Source organism: Scophthalmus maximus, chromosome 8, assembly GCF_022379125.1.
Source record: "Scophthalmus maximus strain ysfricsl-2021 chromosome 8, ASM2237912v1, whole genome shotgun sequence".
Taxonomy (NCBI): Eukaryota; Metazoa; Chordata; class Actinopteri; order Pleuronectiformes; family Scophthalmidae; genus Scophthalmus; species Scophthalmus maximus.
The window spans coordinates 14,108,148-14,129,976 of NC_061522.1; the positions used below are offsets into that span (position 1 = coordinate 14,108,148).

Sequence of the window (21,829 nt, forward strand, 5' to 3'; positions counted from 1 at the left end):
GCGGAGGGCTGCCTTGCGTTCCCCTCGGCCTCAGGGTAGCATGGGTCATCCCGAATAATGAGTGGAAGGACTTACTTTACCAAGTCTAGCTCAACCCAAAGCCAGCACGTGGTTCCCATTTGAGCACGGGGGGAAGATTGCACCTTCATCCGCTGTGTGTGTGTGTGTGTGTGTGTGTGTGTGTGTGTGTGTGTGTGTGTGTGTGTGTGTGTGTGTGTGTGTGTGTGTGTGTGTGTGTGTGTGTGTGTGTGTGTGTGTGTGTGTGTGTGTGTGTGTGTGTGTGTGTGTGTGTGTGTGTGTGTGTGTGTGTGTGTGTGTGTGGGGCGCAAATGCACACATACATCTGTTCTTCAGCAGCATACACACTCATCTCAGTGCACACAGACACACACACATTGTGTGCGAGTGTGCACCGAGATGAGTGTGTATATTTGAGAGTGTAAGTGCCTTGTCCGACTGTGAGATCATTGTGTTTGTACTGAAAGTGTGCGCCACATGTCCAGCACATGTTGTCAGGTTGTGATTGGCACACAGGCCACATTTATATCTGCATGATGGGCACAGAGGCTGCTGACCTGTCTGAGACGGGATGGAGTACGATGTAGACATTGATGCAGGACCTCACACACGCGCACGCACTGCTAGAGAGCAGGGTGGGCTAATCTTACAGATGCACTTTGCCATGACAGTAAGACGAGGGAGTGTAAGATTTCCTAATTTGAGTGAGGGAATGAGATGGAAGGAGGACGAGGGAAATAAGTGAGTGCTGGGAGACTGACAAGTGAAAAGAAATGATGTTGGCCATTTCACTCAACTCTCTTAAGAGGAACTCAAGTAAAGATTTAACTGAGCTGCAAAAGAAAAAAATGGACAGTTAACAGAAAGCAAATAATGTCTTTAAAGTTATTTAAAAGGACATCCATGAAACTTCTTCAGACAAGGCAAGAAATACCAGTTGCCATAATTGTCAACAAAACACTTCAACAGCAACACACATGCTTTCGTGTTTGTGTTTGTCATGCTTAGTTTTGTCTATAAGCCATGTTTTGACCTGTGCTTTTCACAAGTGATCTCATATTACACCTTTTAAAAGAGTTTCTTTAGCGATAACCCTTTAGTCGACCTTTATATATTTGTTGTTTTTACTGCCGTTTTGTGCTAAAACATTTGCTCAGGCAACTGTAGACACAACATACACCTTGTTATTGTACTGAAGAGGTGTGCAACAGAGGTGGCTCGGAGAAATGTCTTAACGTCAACCACCGGAACTTCAAAGTGATACTGTACACATTTGTCCCACTGGAAACTGTTATGAATCTTTAATCACACTGTAAAAAGTGTTTCACCTTTCAAGTGGGAAATACTTAACGCCCCATCCATTGAGTCTGTTATCTGATAACCCTGAATGTACGTAATCGGACGCAATCTACAGACCAAACGAAGGATGAGACTCGAGACAAAAGGCGAAAAAATAAAATAAAACAGGTTTGCCTCACAAGTAAAACAAGGGGTCCTTTATTGGCCTCTTTTATGTGTAAAATGTTGACGTGTGTTTTATGAGTAATAAGCACTGCACAGATGAACAAACACATGCCCCCAGAAAGACTTTTGATCTGTTATCTAATCATTCTCATCTGTTTCACTTGGCTTAATACCAGTCTCCCGTTTTGTTTCCGACCTGCTATTGTTACACATATGAGACAGACTCTGGCTCACACACACACACACACACACACACACACACACACACACACACACACACACACACACACACACACACACACACACACACAGAATTTCACACGCACACATGCAGACACTTTCTTAGGAATACAGATATAAAAGTGATTTTGTTTTTTTAAATATCAGTTTGCAGGATTTTTTTGATATGTCATTTTTGTTTGTGTTCCAAGATAATTTACACAAAGTATCAATGTCTGTTGTGACGAGGCTATTTATTCTTCAGCAGTAACACACATACCGTAGGATGCTCTGCACGAGATTTAGTTTTATACCTAACATTTGTCATGATTAAAAAAATAATAAAATGAATGCTAGAGTAAATGTTTTACTGCTTTTTTTAGGTTGGCATTGAGTCATTCTCTTTTAAATTGAATTCAAATTGGAGGAGTCATGCAGTAAGTTAGAATGGAGAGCCGTCTCTCTGCTCCTTGCAGACGTGAAGCCACTAGTGGGCAGTAGAGGCACTGGCGTCACACCAGTCATGGTTCTCCGAGAAACACTTGTTTACACCCACCAGGTGAAATGATTCATGGCTTTGTGCTTTCTCCTCTGTGGGATCGATGTGTTGTGGTGGTGGAGGACTCCAATCCAAGTTTTGGTCAGATGAAGAAGGAGTCATAGGATCTTACACATAGGATTTGCAAATTTGTTTAATTCCTCTTGAGGAGGTTACTTCTTTCTCACCTCCAGTATTCAGCATCTCCTCCTGCTGGCTCATCAGCTGGAAGGAGCAGCTGTTTAAATGTATGTGTGTGTGTGTGTGTGTGTGTGTGTGTGTGTGTGTGTGTGTGTGTGTGTGTGTGTGTGTGTGTGTGTGTGTGTGTGTGTGTGTGTGTGTGTGTGTGTGTGTGTGTGTGTGTGTGTGTGTGTGTGTGTGTGTGTGTGTGTGTGTGTGTCATTCATTCATTCATTCATTCATGGGTAAGGTGCGCATGCATGTGGTTTTGCTCTCTGTGTTGAAGGGTCTGTGAATACAGCCTTATTTCTCAGGGGCACGTGGCCCACGGTGGAGCGTGTGCTCTCTCTGTGTTCACATTCTCGCTGTTTGCTCAGTGCCCTGCACCACACCTGGCCGTCCACAGGCCGTGTGGGAGGCTGTTTCCTCTCAGGATGGGAAGTTGTTACAGCCGCACTGTTGGCCAAACATTTATTCAGGCCTCCATGTGTAGAGTGAAAAGTGAAATGACCTAATTATGGGCATCTCGAAAGGCCAAGTGTTTCCCCTCCCCGTCTTTGTCAATTTCTAATCCAGAGCAAATCAAGACGCTGGTGAGGACGCAGGTACTTGTCCTCACAGCTCCTGAGGAAGTTGTCAACACTACTTTGGAGATAACGGAGGAGGAGAGCGAAGTATGTACACTGAAGCTGCTACTTCCTTTTCTGGCTGCTAGCATTTACTGATCTAGTATAAAGAAGACGAGCTGCATGTCGTTGTTGAAGCCTCTCAAGTCAAGGAGCACACTCCATGGAGCGAATGTCCGTCTGAGGTTCACATTTTATCACTCACTTCTTCTTATCTTGACCTGCTTTTTTTCCCCTCCGTCAACGGGATTCTTGCGGGGTTGAGTTGTTTTTTGTCAATTCAGCTGTTTCGCCCTCTGCTGTTTCTATCAGTGGACCTAAATATTGGGAGAACGCTCTTCTCCTCCTTGTTTCGGTCACGCATTGGGGGACACAGTTCCTTTGTGCCGGAAATAGAGTTGTCATTTTTCTGCCAAGAACGCCTCCCGGTGGCCAAGAGAATACCATGGTGAAATCACGGCATATAGGGGACCAATGTAAGTCGTTTTTCTATCGCCATTACACTGTGGAACCAGTTTCAACATCATAATGATAAGTTTAAGCCAACAAGTTGTCTGTTTCTGCTTTAAAGCACATAGGGCAGGTAGAGTTTGTATTTGTTTTATCGACACGTTTCCTGATTTAACAAAAATTAAACGCTTTTTCACTTATCCCACTGTGCTATACCTCTCACACACCATTGCAGTGTAAGAATAGTGGTCGAGCTTCCTTACTCTTTGCTCAGTCAAACTTTTTAACATTAAATCTCGCTGCTCAGCTGCAAGTGTTGCAATCTTGTGAGGCTACACTTTGATATCTCCATAAAACTATACTGCCATGCCTAAATGTGATGCTGTTCAAATACATCATAACGCTTTGTTTGAAGTGAGCTTTCAGAGATTTGTTGCACCCGCTTGTTATCTTTCTATAATCTACCTCTTATTGTTTGCAAGATACTAATAGACCTCTCTATCAGAGGCACCACTAATTAGGACTTTGAACCTAAGATCCACATTGAAGGAGTCTTCAAAAGGACACTCATGCGAAGTGCATGATCCAAAGTAAAGTCCAGATTTCATCCCACCTTATCTGAGAAGTTTCCAGGATGAACAACAGCACGGTGATGTTTCATGTTCCACAGCCCCGCTGATCTTCAGCAGATAAATACCAGCTGGCCCTGAACTCTCTTTTCCACAATAAAACATCTGTATCAGGGGTGAGACAGCTCTGTGGCTCTGTTGCTGCTCCTGTTCTCCCTCTGAGCAGTCTGGGACACAAATGCTTAATCGGAAGCGTGTCACATCCGGGAAGTGTGAGTGTGCGCCTTCATCTATTTGGGGTGTGCCTGTCTGTATCTGCTCTCAGACCAGAAGGTGTGCGCATGTGTGTTTGTGTCGGCGTCTCTGTGTGAGAGCATACGTGTCTCCATGCGTGTGAGTGCATTATGAGTGAAACGGGGTCTGGCATGAAGATCAAAGTCCCTCGATTACTCCTCAGTCAGTCGGCTGGCAGGCCAGCAGCTTGTTGCCGGGAAGCTCCGCTCACCACGGGGGTTGTTGAGTTATTAGACGCAGATCATTTCAATTATAACACAGTTGTTCAGTATGAATAATGTTTTCCTGGTCTCTTTCTCCTTTTTGTCTTTAAAAAAAAATCTGTTTACACCTCATAGTTAAGGAGGCTAATATTTGATTTGCAAACACAACCACATTTTTTTTTAGATTTAGATTGCAATGGTCACAGTCACTGTGGCGCTAACATTGCCATTTTTTCATCTAATTCTTTTAAATTCTGATTTATGTAACAAACAACCAGCTTACATTATTATGAAGTTCATAAAACAAATGCAAACCTAAAACCCCGACAATTTTCATTGTGTTATTGCAAAGCGGACAATATATTAGGTACCAGTTGTTCGTTTTAGGGAAGTCCTCTTAAAAGTGAAAGGTAAAATATTCTTTCATATATACTTAATTGATTCTGAGGGAAATTTAGAAAGACAAAACGTCAAAGATTATTTTCAATAGACTTGTATGGGTATTAATAAGGAAAAGCATAGTAACCAGATTGCTCAGTAAACCCACTGATGACTGTTTGATTCCTGTAGGCACTTAATTGTTCTCACGTTCTGTGCATCTCATCCGATCAAACCTCCTCTGTTTCAAATTTTTCGCAAGTTCCTCACATCTCAATATGCCACCCCCCTCTTGGGTGTCCTCGCTAATGAAGTGTGATGGTAGTGATGAAGTGTAACAGCAGCTGGTGCGGAGGTGCTCTGCCAGTGACAGGGTGGTCCCTGCCTCACACTGCCGCCCTCGGCTGCCACCGCCGCTGCTGCTGCTGCTGCTGCCGCTGCTGCTGGCACCCTCATGCTCATTATGCACACATTGTTCAGTGGCACCTGGCCACAAGAGGGGTAAACGGCAAAAAGCCTAGTAGTGATCCGACTTCTACTCATTGCTGCCGCCCTTGGCGCTGTTTTTAAATCCTTTATGCATTAATTGTATGCGATGCACTGGTAACTTTAATTGATGTTGATGGCGTTCCCTGTTCGGTGATGCCATGCAACGCTCCTGAAAACGCCCACATTTCCTCTGTTCAAGGACAAATTGAATTATTCTGTCTGAGCCCAGCCAGAATGGGCAGCTAAAGAAAGGAAGGAATATCATAAATGAATAAGACATTTTGTCAAATGAACAATGTCTCTAGTGACGCCAGAATTACTAAGTGTGAATTGGTGGATCATGTACAAGCATCAGGTCAGGGTGAAAGAATAGGGATGGTGTTATCATATGTAAATTCTTAGGGAATGACACTGTGGACTGAGCTTCTTTGTCCTGATATAGCAAGGACCATGTCCTAGGCTGTGGAGCAATCGACCTTTAAATACATGTCTTACAATGAAATTTATATGCGCAGTGTGTGTGAATGGGAGGAACCCAATGTACTTCTCACAGAGAACTTGGGTGGACTGTATTTCCATAATTCACCAGGACCTTCCCAATTGGCCAGAGTTTTTTTTTCTTCCTCAATTGATATGCTTTTCTTTGTAGTGTGTCCTTTCAAATAGGGGTTCAACTTTGAGAAAGTCATTCATCAGCTGGTCATTCTTTGTGGTGTCCGTCATGTGCAATGATGGATCTTGGGGTGAACGTAGCAGGGTTAAAGAGGTGAAACTCTCTGTGGACACACAGCCGGTTTCAGTTTCATAATCGGCACACAAGTGGTTAGTATTAGGGTTGGAAATGTGGAAATGTTATGGCAGTCAAAGTGGTCAGTCACTACTGTTCCATCTTCTTGGTGTACTGCTCAAAATCCTTTTCAAATTTTGATTGGTTTTTGGAATTTGTTGTTTTCATGCTACTGATTAATTGTGCAGTCAGATATTCCCCTACCTACACGTCTTTGACATGTGTCTCTCGATGGATATTCAGAAGTGGAAGGCTACTTCTTGCATCTGTCATTTGGGCTGTGACTTCTCCTGAGTGGTGAAGTTCTATTCCAACGTTGACAAAGACGGGGCCAGCAAAAAGTTTTCATCAAAATGCTGTTTTGCCACAAAACGAATAACATGATGATTCTTTCGATCACTGGCCAGTGTGGCCGTGAAGTAAATTACAAAATGCAGGACTCGGACAGGTACTCAGAGATTCATTGGGGCCGGGCGCGGCTGATGATGTCCAGCGGTGAGACTAATCTGTACACATGTGGCCCAGCACTTCAGAAGGCCAGATGTTGGGAGGGTATATAAATTGCGTGTATTGCATTGTCCTCACAAGCCCCACCGGCACATGTGTGCACAAAATACACACAAATCAGGGTGGTTGCCAAGAAGACATACTACATACTCCAGAGCGAGATCTATACCATCATTCACGTATTACATGTTTAATATGTTCTGTGCTTCATGTTCCTTTTGTGCATCAGAGAAATGTGACCTAATATTCACTGATCTCTAATGTACCACACCATGACTGGTTTGCCCCTTATGGTGAAAGATATAGTGGCTTTTCCTGAACTATTGTTGTTGGACACCAGAGCAAAAATCAAGTCATTAACTATCCATCACCAGTGTGAATATTTAAACAACAATAGGAGGCCCAGTGCAGTGTGAATAAATAAACGGACACGTTTATTGGCATGCCAGAGAATTTTTTTTAGGAGAAGAAAGTGGCTGTGTTTATGTGTCCTCACTCCTAACTTAGCCCACTGCCCAAAAACATTATTAGGATTCTTTCTATTCTAAGGTTCGTCTTCCATGGACAGAAATTGCCCATTTCCTTTTTTCCTCTTCATTTCAGTTCAATTTTTTTGGCAGACATTGAAAGGATTTGAAGGGTTTTTCACAAAAACTGGTCATACCCTGAGGTTTTGACCGCAACTCCGCCTAATCCTCACTTACTAAAGGCCTTCAGGGCGAGTTTGTTTACAATAAGCAGCCCAGAGCAAAAGAACGAAAAAAGAAGAAGTAATAAGTTGAAAGAAACTCTTCCAAGACTGAGCAACTTCTTGTAAATACCATAATTGCCCTGAGTTGTATTATCATGCTGAGTGCCTCTGTGTGCGCCAAGTGAAGTTCCAGTTACATCCAGAGATGTGTGTGTTTTGGTTGGCAACAGAGCCGTACATCTATACACAGTCAGTCACTAGGGCCAATTGGTAACAGTTGTGGTCAGCCCCCCAGTGCACTACAAGGAATAGAATGGAGGAGTCGAGTGAAAAAAAACCTGTATTTCTTTACCTTCCTCTTTCTCCATATCCTCGGGAGAAATCATCTCCTGAATAAGCACAACAGAATTAGCCCCACTGAGTCAGATTGCATTTAAATCGTCAAGAAAAAAAACAAGCATTTTCTCTGTTCGCTGTGCCCGCTCTGGGAACAAGTCCTACAATAACACACAGAGTTAATACAGCACATCCTGGAGCCACACTGGGGTGTCACTGTTTATGGTAGTGCCTCCACCATATGCACACACATAAAACCAAAAACCACCGCTGCTACAGACTTTGCAAATATGACTCAGCAAATCAGAGGCGGGTATAGATCCGGGACGTGAGAATGTAATCGTTAAAATAGACACCAGCTCCCAAACTTCCCAAGTGTCATACTTGCTGTCTGACTAAGGTTTTATCATATCATGTGATTGGCTTTGAAATGGATGTTTGGGACTGTGGCTGGAGTCGCATTTACCCAAAGTGGTGTCATGAATATCTGTAGAGCAATTAGTGAGGATCCGTAACTGTCTTGGCTCCATACTTGCAAACATCGCATTGCTACACGGCTCTGGATTCTGGCTGAATCACTTCCTAAAAGATGAGACCAGAGGAAATTCCACACACGATGCTTCATTTCTGAATCCCTGAACCTCAACCTTGAATGTGCACTCACACACAAGCACCGTGTCTCTCTGTCTCTGATTTGTTCTTTCCCGTATCTCTGTCTTTGCGTGTCTCTCATCACTGCAACTTTCCCCTCTCTGTATTCCATGAACAATAATTAAAACCCAATGAGCATCATACATTCACAAGTGCTATCTGGGCCTGTTTGTTGTCCGGGCTGCCCCCCCCCCCCCCCCCCCCCCCCCCCCCCCCCCCCCCCCCCCACCACCATTATCCTTGCCCCCCACTTGCCTTTGTCGATCTGGACAATGTATCACAGCTCAGCAGTTCTTCAGTGACCTTGGTACCTGGCACGTTTTGTTGTTTCCCAAATTGAATCAGACAGTCCACTAATTGCTCAGTGATGTGGATTATCATCATTATGAGCTCTGATAAAGGAGCTGGACTGATGGAGCTGCACTCTCCTGCAAGGAGTTTGACTTCTCAGGAAATCTGTATAGCCCATTGGGTTGAAGACAAAACTATTGTTATTGCTTTAGCATTTTTTTTATTATAATTGTCTGCACATTATATTTCCCCCCAGATAGTATATAAAACATAATACTTAGTAGTAGAAATCGGCAAGTTTTCACATATGGTGGAAAAAGTTAAATTAAATAATATTTAAACTAAAGCAAAGATAACACAACACTGCATTCCTATCTGGTTTGAGGTCACTGTTATTTACACTAGCAAACTACCTATTAATACTGTGATAAACTGATCTCTTGCAACACTTCTTTCCCATGACCTATTAAACCGGCCACCAGCAGATATGAATAGAAAGTTTACTGCGAGACGAGAGTATTTCTTCCGAACAGCTTGCCACAATTTGTATTAGTAGCCAGTGTTTTTTCTCTTCCATGTCGCACAGAGGCTGGGGTCGTGCCTGTGGACTGGCAGACGGGTGGTGGGACCTATTTTTAAGAGGACCCCGGCTGACTGTCAAACCTCTGAATCAGGAGGAGCAACGTCCAATTCCATTCTGGTCAGGGATCAGCGGACCAGCTATTTACGCTTGCGAGGATACAGGAGGGGTCCTGAGAGTTTACCCATTCGGTCTGTGGGTGAACTTGAAGAAGGCTTCTTATAAAACTGGAGTGAGAGCTGTGGTGACGTCTTCTGTAGGAAGTATGGCATGCTCTCCGTGAATGTTGGGCTGCGCTTATATATATATATATATATATATATATATATATATATATATATATATAAAATAGATTGGTCAATTAGTAGGCAATTATTCTGTTGGTTTGTGAACATAGCGTGGATTCACATTATTAGGTTAGACCGAATATGAATAATCGAAGTTTAAAGAGAAGTTTGGTGAAATTAGTAAGACAGAAAATCTCCCGGTCTCTATGAGAACTGACGCTTGAAAACTGTTGATCACGATTTAAAATCATCAGATCCCTCATGAAGTGGGAGCTGAGCCTGAAGGTGAAGCTCTCTGTTTACTGGAGGATCTACATTCCAACCTTGCCGTATGTATGGTCATAAAACTCTGGGTAGTGACCAAACGTGAAATATACGTACTTGAATTCAGTGCAATACAAGAGCTGTGCCAAGAGCAGACGGCAGCTGGTGGGATTATGGTGTCTATCAAGCACCGTCAGTCCAGCTATGAGGCTGATGGTTGGGTATGCTGTGAACACCCAGAATGAAGTGGGAATGCTACATCTGCCGGAGTACACCGAGGACTAGTGGTATCCTCAAACCACAAGTGACCCCAGTATTTTCCTCCAGTTCGTGCCTTGGCCACATACTGATCATTTAGTCCAGACCAGCAGCCGTCAATCCTGCGGACAGTAGGTGTCTGCCTGTGGCTCCAGATGACGCTGACGGCACAGATGGAAACAGACCTGTTAGCTTGTCCGCCTCTAGAGAGCAGGATGGTCACAGAGGGCGGGTGTTTATATAAAAGCTGCAGCGGAGATGAAATGGCGCTGAGGTTACACAGGAAGTCGGCAGCATGAGCAGGTGACGTCACACGAGAGCAACATCTGTCTCGAATTGCTGTGTGTGCGCTCCAGGGTCCTCGAAGAGGGAACCTGGACACAGAAGTAGAGAGAAGGGCCAGGTTTTAGGTACATTGTCTCTGGTGCGGACAAAAAGTACTGCTAGTAGCAGAGAAACGGAACAGAGGTAGAACAGATATCTGGAGTGAGTATTCATATTTCTACCACAGGATCATGTGCCTAGGTAAAAGATGTTACCTTAGTTTTTAAAACAATGATTATTAAGGCTGCAACTAACGATTCTTTTCATAATCGATCAATCTGTTGATTATTTTTTTCTCGATTATGATGATGTTTCGTTTTGTCCACACACCAAAGATGTTTAGTTCACTGTCATAGAGGAGCAAAGAAACCAGAGAATATGCACAGCTGAAATCAGTGAATTCTGACTGTTTTTTTTCTTCAACCTATTAATCGATTATCAAAAAAGTGCTGATTAATTTAGTAATCGATTACTAATCGATTAATTGATTAACTGTTGTAGCTCTTATGATTATACAATGGACTTAGCATTTCAATTTATTATTTTCCTATGTCTTCAGTGTTTTTATTGTTTTCAGAGTTTATACGCAGTTTCATAGTGACCTGCAAACGGCCCACTGACAGATAACACACTGGGTATAGAACAGAGTCCGTGCAAGCTCTATAGTGTTTTTTTAATTTCAATATTATATAGTCAAGACTAGCATATTTGCATACTTTTTTATCCATTCAGTTTATTTCAGGCTCTGAACTTCAGAACATTCAAATAGAAATAAAATAGTAGATTCTAAATTAAAGTGCGTGTCTCTGCTCTAATTTGAGTAGGTTTACCTCAGTATAGAGGAACAGAACTGTGCGGGAGCATTCAAAAGTTATTGGACAAATACACATGAAGTCAAACAAAATCATCATATTTAATATTTCTGTAGGAAATCCTTCGCGGTCCACGACTGTCTGAAGTCTGTGTAGACACCAGCACATGCGTTGTATCTTCCCTGGTGATACTTTCACTGTTGCCTCCTTCAGCTCTGGCTCGTTGTGGGGTCTCTTGAACTGAGATCAGAGCCACTCCTATGTTTGACAGATGAGGTGGTGTCTTTGGATCATGAGCCGTTTCTTTTTTCTTTACAATTTCCTCTCAAGATTTCATTTTCTGTGAAGTTGTGGAGGTGGCACTGAGCACTTAAGACGTCGTGTTTTTGAGTGATTTTTGTTATTAGAGCACAAAAACATGCACGTTTTCTCTGTAGTGTACGTCAGTCACCACAATAATTTGATAATGGAGGCCAGTGAAATGATCAGAACTAAGATTCCCATTCATTTCCAAACAATCAAAGGTAAATTACTTGTAAATTAGGATTTAAAAGATGGGCTACATGATTGTGCAATAGAGGTAAAATATGCCCATTGAAATATTAAAGCAACTGGCAAACAGGAAAAATTAAATATTTGTGTGTTTGCACATGTGGCTTTGAAGGTTTATCCAGTGTAATTGCATTATAAATAAACAGTTCTTGCCTGAAACGGGACCTTCTTTGTGGTCTGGCAGATCCAAGTCAGGGCCGGCAGCTGTCACACATGAAAACAAAAGTTCCAATGGGAAATTGAGAATTATATTGTTAGAAAAATGACATGATAAAAGGGGAATCTTTATTGACTATAGATGGGAAAAGCCAGGACCTCGTAGGGCTTCAATTCCACAAAAATTAATTCAGTGTTTCATTGCATTCCTTTTGGCATGGTTGGGAATTCACCAGGGTCAGAAGAACCGATTCAAGAAACTTGGCACCAGTAAACCAAAAACATCCTTTCTGACATTTTGGAGTGGCACAAGACACAAATGGCTCAGTGTCTACACCCATTCCCTGCCAGTGAAGAAGTTTCTTCCTTCTAAATTGTTGCCTTATGCTCAGATGATTACGTGGGAGTCTCCTGGGACACTGTCAATACGGCACTCTCACGTCTCCCATCTCATTCGTACTCTGGACCTCCAAACTGACACGTTTTACTTTCTTTCCTCGAAATATTATTCGTGCAACTTAATTATCTTGTCAAGCGGTGATGGCCTCTTAGTCGATGAAACATGTTTTCTCACCAGTTCACCCTAATGGCAACAAGAGCTGAAGACAATGGCGCTCACAGAGACAAAAGCTGTAGATGAGCATTTTTGAGAACAAAAAAAATCTTACATCATGCATGTTTGCCGTATATAGCAGAAGTGATAATAAAAGGTAGTTCCCTCCCTGGACAGGACCGTATGTTTAACCTGGCACTGAGCTGCGGCTCGTAGATAAGTTTTGCTTCCTCTTCTTGTAAAACTTCAATTTGAGTCCATGAGGAGTTTCACTTTCTTTGACTTGGCCTTGGCTCCTGCTTCACTAGTTTCTTTATTGTTCGTCCACTTCACTCGTTTAGTTTTTTCTTTTTCAGTTGAAAAGTTAATTGGACCGGACCTATCATTCCTGTTGGAGTAGGAAAAAAAACGGCCACAGATGTAGGAAAAGAAGATACTGTCTGTTAAAGGTTGTGTTAGGCCTACCTTAATGTACAGTACCTGCACAGACAGAATAAAGTTATACTATATACGTTTATATTTCTTCAGCCAGTTTAAGAGTCAGTCATAGGTTGGCATTTGCTGTTTGTGACTGGGCTTTGACTCAGAACTACAATTCCAATTTAATATCTATCTCTACCCAGTATCACATTCCAATGCCTAACCTTAATAAAGCAAGGATTCGGAAATCTTTTAGCAGTTATCTGTTTATGTTGTTGGGCCAGACCACTGGAGATGACATGTCAACACAGTTGCAAGCGCTAACAAATCACGCAGACTTCCATCTGGACAACCTTCAATTCAGGAACTCCTACTGAAGGACCCAAGCCACAGTGCCAGACACACACTCTCTTTCTTTGGACGCCAAGGCATAGTCCCTGAAGCCTGAGTCTGCGTCTTTAAAACTCATGAACAATAAGGGCCTGATTAAATCCAGAATGGATTCAGGAAGTAGTGAAACCATTTGAAAGGGCGAGGAGTGCTTTCACACAGCCTACTCCCTCCATCGCCACCACCACTCATGTCTGAGTGTTGGCTGCCTCCTCCTTTTGAAGTTGTTGACTGCTCTGATGTCAGGTTCTGCGCAAGTTCTGTCACTTCATAATTTAGGGTAATTTATTACGCAAAACATATTGGGAGGTCTTTTGTGTAATAAAACGAGGGACAAAAAAACACCATGAAGTCTTAATAATGGCAGCTCACAGCATAATGCAAAGCAGAAATTGACTTTTTCGACCTTCTCTTCCTTCTCATTTGTCTTTGTCTGTCTTTTGTCCCTCAGAAATCATCGACGACCTCGCTCATCTTGTGGACAAAACAGATGACAGGATTCGTAATGAAACGCGGAGGGTGAAGCTGGTGGAGACAAAGTCAGCCTCCTGTGGTGAGCCTTGTTTCTTGTTTTCAAATCAGGCCTGTTATTTGTGTGTATCTGTGTCCTTAAGTTTCATATATATATATATTACTATACTATACTATATTATATATATATATATATATATATATATATATATATATATATATATATATATATATATATATATATATATATATATATATACATATATATATGTGTATACATTTATGTGAATGATCACCAAGCCAATCACGTTGGGCACATCTATTTGTTTTAGCAATACAAAGTCATCGTATTACCATACAGAAATTGAGCAGCGTCGGAGCGATCGCTGCCTCCACCTTCATCTCCAGACAGAATGGGACTTTTATGGTGATGTGGACGAGCTCTCTTGGCACAGAGCATGTGGGCGTTGAATGGTGGGTGGACTGGCGTCACGCCTGCTAACATGGTGCTCTGGGCATTTTAAATGGGGTCTCGCATTCTAGTCCTTTGAGGAATCTTCAAATGTCCACAGAGGGTTGCAAAGCAGGCCCCAAGTCGTCAACCTCTGTTGTCTCAGCTCTAGATTTTGGTGAGGCGAGTTGAGTCCCTGAAAGGCTTACAAAAAATGCGTGGCCCTCCCTCGCCATTACCACAGATCTGTTCCAGTTAGTTTAACCTTTGTTTTTTTTATTTACAGAAAGACTGCGCTTCTCTTTTTCTCTCTGTGGGTATTGCTTTTCAGAGGAAAACGACTGCCATGAGAGGCGTGGCAGTTGGCTAAAGCCAACCTATGGAATGCGGGAGCGTGAGCCAGGCTCAGTTTGCCCAGTGAACTGCCAGACAAAATTGCTATGGCAAAGTCTGTATTGTTGTGCTAGGAGACCCATTAATAAGGCGGTTGTAGACAGAAGCCAAGCCGGCAGTGGGGAGGTCAGCCCCCTGAATGTTTCATTCTGTTGGTTGTGTCCCCATGGTGCCCAAGTGTGAGTTTGTTTGAAGATCCCAGAGCCTATTTTGTGTTAGAATCAGGACTTCTTCTTTCTGTCTTTCTTTCTGTTTAACTTCTTCTGCCACCACACCTCCCTCCTCCGGCACCAACCTCACATCCAGGCTGAAGATGATACATGGGGCATGTGTGTTAGCAAGCGTTCACGTGATACTGTGTGCATGTGCAGGGTGCATATTTATCAGAGTGCAGAAGTGTCCATTCGTGCAATTGTATTTGCAAAGTATGTCCTGGTGCATGCATGCGTATATTTGTGTGTGCCTGTGTGCGTGTGTGTGCATGTGTGTGTCTATCAGATCTTCTCTGAGACACACACACACACACACACACCCACACACACACACACACACAAACGTTGGAAAATTCCCCGATGTTCCTCTTCACTCTCACCTCAATGCTCATTCTTTCTTTCCATTCCTCTCTGTCATCCCCCTGTTCGTCTCCCCAGTTGTTTGACACTCGTCTTTGTGTCAAGCAGAGAAAGAATTGAAAATACTACATGCCACAAATTGTTTGGAGGGCTTTTCCTCTCTCTCCATGGCAGTGTGTTTGTAATTCCTTAGCTTTAAGGCTCTATTTATTTTGAAACCAAGTCTGCATTTGATGTTATGTCTCAGCCGAGTCCTCGTTAAGTTAGGAACGTCTGGCCTCGCCAGCCGACAGCATACTTAACATAACTATTGGTATCTGCCGCATTGTGAAAGAGGCTGAAGACGCCTCTTTCACAATGCGGCAGATACCAATAGTAACAATAGTAACTTTTTACAAGTTGTGCTAAAAACTGGACACATTTCCAGAAATTTGAAACGTCTTCCTCACTGTACGGTTATCAATATTAATCATCATCGTCATTTGCACTCTTGAGTTATAACAACAAACCAGAGATCTCTGATAAGTTGTTGAAATTTGGAAAAGGAGTAATCTGAGCTATGGGACGGGTCAACTCCCCGAAGGACCCACATGTAGCTGGAACATGGTTCCTGTACCTTGCTGATCGTGACTGGTGCCTGTCGTGTTGGGTTGAATCATACTGGTTTCAAGTACAACACAGGCTTGTCGAGGCACCTATCTAGATTTAGACTTGATTTAACTACATTAAAGGAGCTGCCAAGTTGAAATACCTCATCATTTCATATTTGGGAATAGTTAGAAAGGGCTTTACAATAAGATCCCAATGGAAAAAGACATAAAATTCAAAATGTAAATGTATATTCTTAGGAAAACAGACGGGATGAACTGGGCAGAGGGTGAAAGCAAAAGCAAAGTACAAATGCGACATTTGTGGCAACAAACAGTGCTGGTAGTCTATTGTAGAATGAAGATTTTGATTCAATTTAGTATTTAAGATTTCACAATTTGTAAAGCATTTATTTGTTCTTTGCTTAATATCAGTTACAACTGGAAAAACTGTTCTAAATGTTTTGACTGATTGTGTATATATGGGTATATATATAAAAGTATTCTGTTTTTAGATACATATACATACATTTCACAATGCCACAACACCCATAGTCTGAGTCAATCCATTACAAATCTCAAACTGCACAATCATCATTTCATTTTTTTAACAACATTCTTTGTGCTGTACTTCAATTGTATTTAGTATTAGTTTTTGCATATAGGTCCATTCTATTTATTGTATTTATTTTTTTTAACCTTAGATTCTGCAATCTATTCTTATTTTTTTCATTTCCAATTTCCCCTGTTGCTACACATTCAGTGCTTCTGTGTCAAATTGGAATTTTCCTCTATCAATGCAGTAAAAGGTACATCTTATCTCTTATCTTACAGTATATATTAATACGCACACATGTACAGTGGGGTCCAAAAGAAGGAAAGTCTCAGACTTTTGGACCCCCATATGTGTATGTGTGTATATATACATTTTTTTTTCATGTACACATGCGCTTTTACTACTGGTCCAATGCTGTGACTAAAACCAGATAAGCTTGATTATTCACAGAGTCATTATTTTTGCCAATGTTGGTGGGAATTGAGGAGTGGAGGCTTTGAGTTTGGTTGGATTAGTGTGGCAGATTAGTCTCTGGGACCAAAGGGTCTCTTGAAGAGTAGTGTGAATCAGGCATCAGTGCTTGCACAGTCCGTCTCATCAGAGCTAATCCTCAGTTTGCGGAGGGCCACTTCTGCAACCCCATGAATCCCGCAGGTGGCCTGCCTGCTTCTCAAGTAGGTTGGAACTGTTTGGACTAGAGGGGGCATCTAAAGAGAGAGTGGGTGAAGGGGAAGCATTTGACAGTTGGAAGAAGAGCATGTACGACAATTTGCTGCACTGAGTCTCTAATTGTAACTTGGGCATTGTCAAGAAAACGCGAATTTTGCTCATCCGGGAAGTCTAACTTTTAAAACTTGGTCCACTTGGTTCTTGTTTTGTTTTTTTCTCATTGCCCTGACATATTAAACTGTTGGATACCAGAAACAGCAATTGAATATGTTTCACATGAGTAATTAAACGCCTTGCTTTAAGTAATATATCTTGCTAATGTTATTTCCACGTCAGCATTTTTCACATATCCTGTGAAATATCTTAATGTCTAATAGATGGATTGGCACCGCTCCCTTAGGATAAATCCTGCTGACTTCGGTGACATTTGTATTTGTACCCTAACTGGTTGTAATAAGTGGTAACTACTTTGTACCCTTTTCTAATACTAAAAAAACTTTTTTTTATCCTCCCCAACGATGCTGTGAGAAAAATGATGAGCTACATACTAACCTTGTTAACATCTTTGCCCCTTTTCTTAGAAGGTCATCGTTGCCTTTTGTGGACCAAAAAGGGCCTTTGAACCATAAGCAGGGGGCATGACGGAAGTAGTGAGGGACGTTCGGGGGTTGTCTCCGTCTGCCCGGCGGCTCTCACCAATTAATTCATTTTCCCCGTAATTTGTCTTACTGATGTGTCTGAAAATTGCTAAGACGGAATGAACCCAGACTCCAGCCTCCAGAGCTACTGGGTGGTCAGTCTGTCAGCAGACACCAACTATCCCCCTCAGCATCAGTGTCACAGCAGAACCTTAATCTATTTGGCAAGCAAACGCCATTATTGTCATTAGTCTCCGGAGGCCTCCCGAGGGTCAGGAGTAGCTTGTTTGGTTACTGAGGCAGACGGGGACGGTCCAGAGAGAACGGGAGGGTGAAGGGTCAGTGCGGGTGTCTAATGTGGCTTCATGACTGGCGTGTAGTAACATATTCATATGTTATATAGTTCAGCCTTTAATGCTACTCTTGCTATGGTGTTGTCAGACGGAGTCGCTGACAGATGCTTGGCTGGGCAGAATTAAATTCTGATGTCTGAATTTTATGTTGACTGGGTGTGTCTTCGGTGTCGTTCTCACCCAAACAAAGATAATTGCGAGAAATGTGTGTGTGTGTGTGTGTGTGTTTGCTTTAAGAATGAGGCTTTTAAAGAGCCATCACGAAAACTATTTCTGCGTGTGTTTCTGCTTTGACATTTCTATTATGCTCACACGTGTAAGTTATCAGGAGGAGAGGTCCCGTCTAGACCTACCATGCATATCCCATGGACCATATATACAAACACCTTCCTCTCGAGCAGTGCTCAAAGAATTGACTGTATGCAAAGAATGGGAGACCACGAGAGTCGCATATTGACTCAAAGAGGTGCAAAGACATCTGGACCCCTTACAGTCGTACCCGATATGCTGGCAAAGAAACCAGCGTCAGCCTTAACATTTCATCAGACCACCAATACCACCGCAGGCAATTAGTTCAGCATGGCTTATATCTTGCCTGTCTCTCTCCCTGTGGGAAAGACAACCAATTAGGACGCGGAGGGGGAACACAGGGGGAGAGAGTCAAAGAATGAGAGAAATGTAAACCCAAAGTGAAAGGCTGGGGGAAATACCGGCAGCATGCTAAATAACAACGGACAACTTGAGTCAGCGAGACCAGCCCGAGATGCAGTTGTTTGAAATCGTTCACTCCTGTGCCGTTCTAGAGGGAGACGAGGGAAGGAAATAGTGGATGGATGTGAGAAAGATCTCCATATCAAATGTGTGTGGTATGGTTTGTGGTACAGGCCATGGAATACGTACCAACAAGAGGGAAAGACCACCACATCCTAAAGGCATTGAAGTGTTTATGATGCGCATGACAAAAGCCACCCACCACCATTTCCCTCTTAAGTCTCTTTACAGACTTTTAGAAGATATAGAGAATTTAAACCTGTTGTGCTGAATCAATATATGTACGTCCATTCAACATAACCTGACCAACTAGTCCCGATTGAATTTTCAATAAGGTTATGACCATGACAGACGAGTTTTCATGGCCAGTCCAGTTTTAGATTCACTGGGGAGGCTGGTGTGGATATTGATATTTATGAAAAAAATTCTGATTGCAATATATCAACTGGTCAGTGCTCTCTGGTTGAGACTGATGTTTAACATGCAGCATCTTTGGCATTACTGTGCTGGGAGTAGTTGTTACTTACTGTATTTGCCGACATATACGTCTAATACAACAAATCTGCAATAAGTTTTAACATCTGGAAAATATACTTGCCCGGTGATTTATTGCTTAGGCTCCAGACTTACGTCCAAGTTATTAACATTAACTATAATTGGAATCTTATTCGTCTTTCGTCCAATCAATTAGTCTTTCTCTATGAACGAAGAAAAGCTGTAAACCATCCAAGTAATTGGCCCTTTTTCTCGCGGCAGATATTTTGAACCTTTCATAGTAGGAAAAGCACAGGTGTTAATAATTGTTTTTTAATTATTATTATTTACACCCCTGTTTTTTTTCTTTTTCTTTGGCATGTCAAATGTCTGTCATAAACAAAGGCTTGTCGTTTAGACGGTCTTCATACAAAGAATGACAATTCCACCTGTAAAAGATTTTAACTGTTTTTTTTTTCTTTTTTTCCCTGGGTGGTGACTACAATAAAAGCCCTAATATTTTCAGGACCTGGGGGTAATGCACTTTGATGAAGTGTGAGTGAGCTGTTGCACATTTTTCTCTGCTTCCATAGTATCAGTGAAAAACAATGATTATCCTCTCAAGGGCAGAATCAGAAACATATGCCTATCACAGTGTGCAGTCCGCAGCAATAAAGCTTTTGTGGCTGTCGAATGCATGTAAATTGCATTAAGTCATCAAGAGAAGAATGGTGATATGCTGCAAGGGCATAAGCGCTTGGGACTTGCGTTAGATCAAGGACTTTGTAAATTGGCAGTGAGGTATGTAGGTTTCTTACCTCAGTATATTCCCTTGTGTCTGCTGCTTCCCCCTCCTTCTCTCTGAGTCTTTCTCAAACCACGTTTTGCAGTTCCTCGGGCTTGTGACATGTACATTTTCAACATAAAAGTCCCGGCTATTGGAATGGCGTTATCGCAAAGGGCTACAGTGTATTCAAACCAACTTTTCATGATTAAACACCGACCTCAGTGGCTATTAAAGCACTTAGTGTCACTACTCTTCCTCTGCAGCAGTTAAAGGAACGTCTCATGAACTTTTTCATCAACAGGCAGAAAGAGATACCGTAGTTTGCTGTAAAAAGGTTTCCACACTGACAAGCTTCCTTAGCCTTTAGACATTGTGTTTCAGCATATCTAGCTTATGACAACCTTGAAGAATCAGTTTGGCAGTCTTCTACATTTTTTTTAGTTTCTCTTTATTTTCTAACTTCCCTGCTCTGTCTGCGTGGCCCCAAGACCATTTATTTGGACATTAACAAAACAGGCCACAAATGTAATGCTTTTCTTTTTGTTGTTGTTGTTGTTGTTGTAAATGGCAGCTGTAGCTTTTATAGAATGTTACACAACCAGTAGTGAATAGTGTATTCGTTGGGAACTATTTTCAGCTTTGGATTACTAACCATTTGCTGCTCTAGCGGTTATTTACAGAGAGGTTGTTTGTAGCATCACTTCAAAATAAACTACAGTGTCTTGTTTATGTATAGTATTGAATGATCATGTGTTTTTTTATTAGCATTGGGTATGGATGAATAAGTTCTCTCAGGCTTTCAATACATAACGTAACCCTTGACCTTTTAAATTTCCGACAGTTACATCTTGTTGCCGCCAGCATGTGGAATGACCTCGTGAAGCTGTAAGTTGGCACTACTTGTCTGGTTTTTAGCCATCTGACCTTCTTTTTTTTTCTTCTTTTTCCTTCATCAGGGATGCTGGTGGTGATCGTGCTGCTTCTCATAGCCATCGTGGTGATCGCCGTGTGGCCTGTGTAGGCGATGAGGACAGCAGCGATCACGGACATTTGCTGGACAACTACTACAGCGCCAGTTTGGTGCAGAATGTCAGTTCAAAACCTTTGTGTACACATTGCTCACATTTACATACAGCCTTTTAAAACACTGTCTGGCATCAGATTTTATTTTCTTATTGCTGCTCCTCACACTTGGACAAAGGTTACTGCCCAACCAAGGCAATGTGAAATGAAGAGCATCACAGTTTCAGTCATTTTCTTTTATACAGTACGTTGTCTGTCTTGGGTGAAGGTCATTGGTAACCCTGCATTAGAATATACTGCTTGGGTGTACATTGTCACCTCTAATCGTTGTCCCTGACTCATTTAATCAACAATTCATCAAAGAGTTAGTTATTTAGGGGTTTCTTAGCATTTTTAAAACGTATTTTGAGCCTGGACTAGGGTGAATATTGACCCAACAGTAGGACCTCCCACAGGTAGCAGGAGCGTTTCTTCCATCAGTCTGTCTGTGGTCTGGGCTGAGGCTCACACTGGGTAAAGTTATTCCACAAGCTTTGCAATATTCACACTTCCTTATATTTATCCGTGCATTACTGTAGATGTGTAATATTATCATTTGTCTTGGGATTTTACAATGTTTATAGAGAAGCCCCTCAGCCAAAACTAACAGCTTGGCTGTGTTACTAACACGGCAGCTTTCCTTCCTTGTAAATCAATTCAGCTTGTAATTTCTAATAAATGACATTTCCAGTTTAGAGCCCCTGGACTCCTGTCTGACTGCGTTCATGCCCAGGGCCTCACTCTGGAGGATTACAATG

The 21,829-nt window shown here is 42.2% G+C and overlaps 1 protein-coding gene across 1 annotated transcript in view; it reads left to right on the top strand.

The window, feature by feature from the left end:
• stx8 (syntaxin 8) overlaps nt 1–21,766 on the top strand; it is a 36,989-nt gene extending 15,223 nt beyond the window's left edge. Inside the window, exons 7-8 of the mRNA XM_035636313.2 lie at nt 13,739–13,840; nt 20,966–21,766. Coding sequence (XP_035492206.2) covers nt 13,739–13,840; nt 20,966–21,030 — 167 coding nt within the window. The 3' untranslated portion in view covers nt 21,031–21,766. The remainder of the gene's footprint in view (nt 1–13,738; nt 13,841–20,965) is intronic.
• Nucleotides 21,767–21,829: the final 63 nt, after the last annotated feature.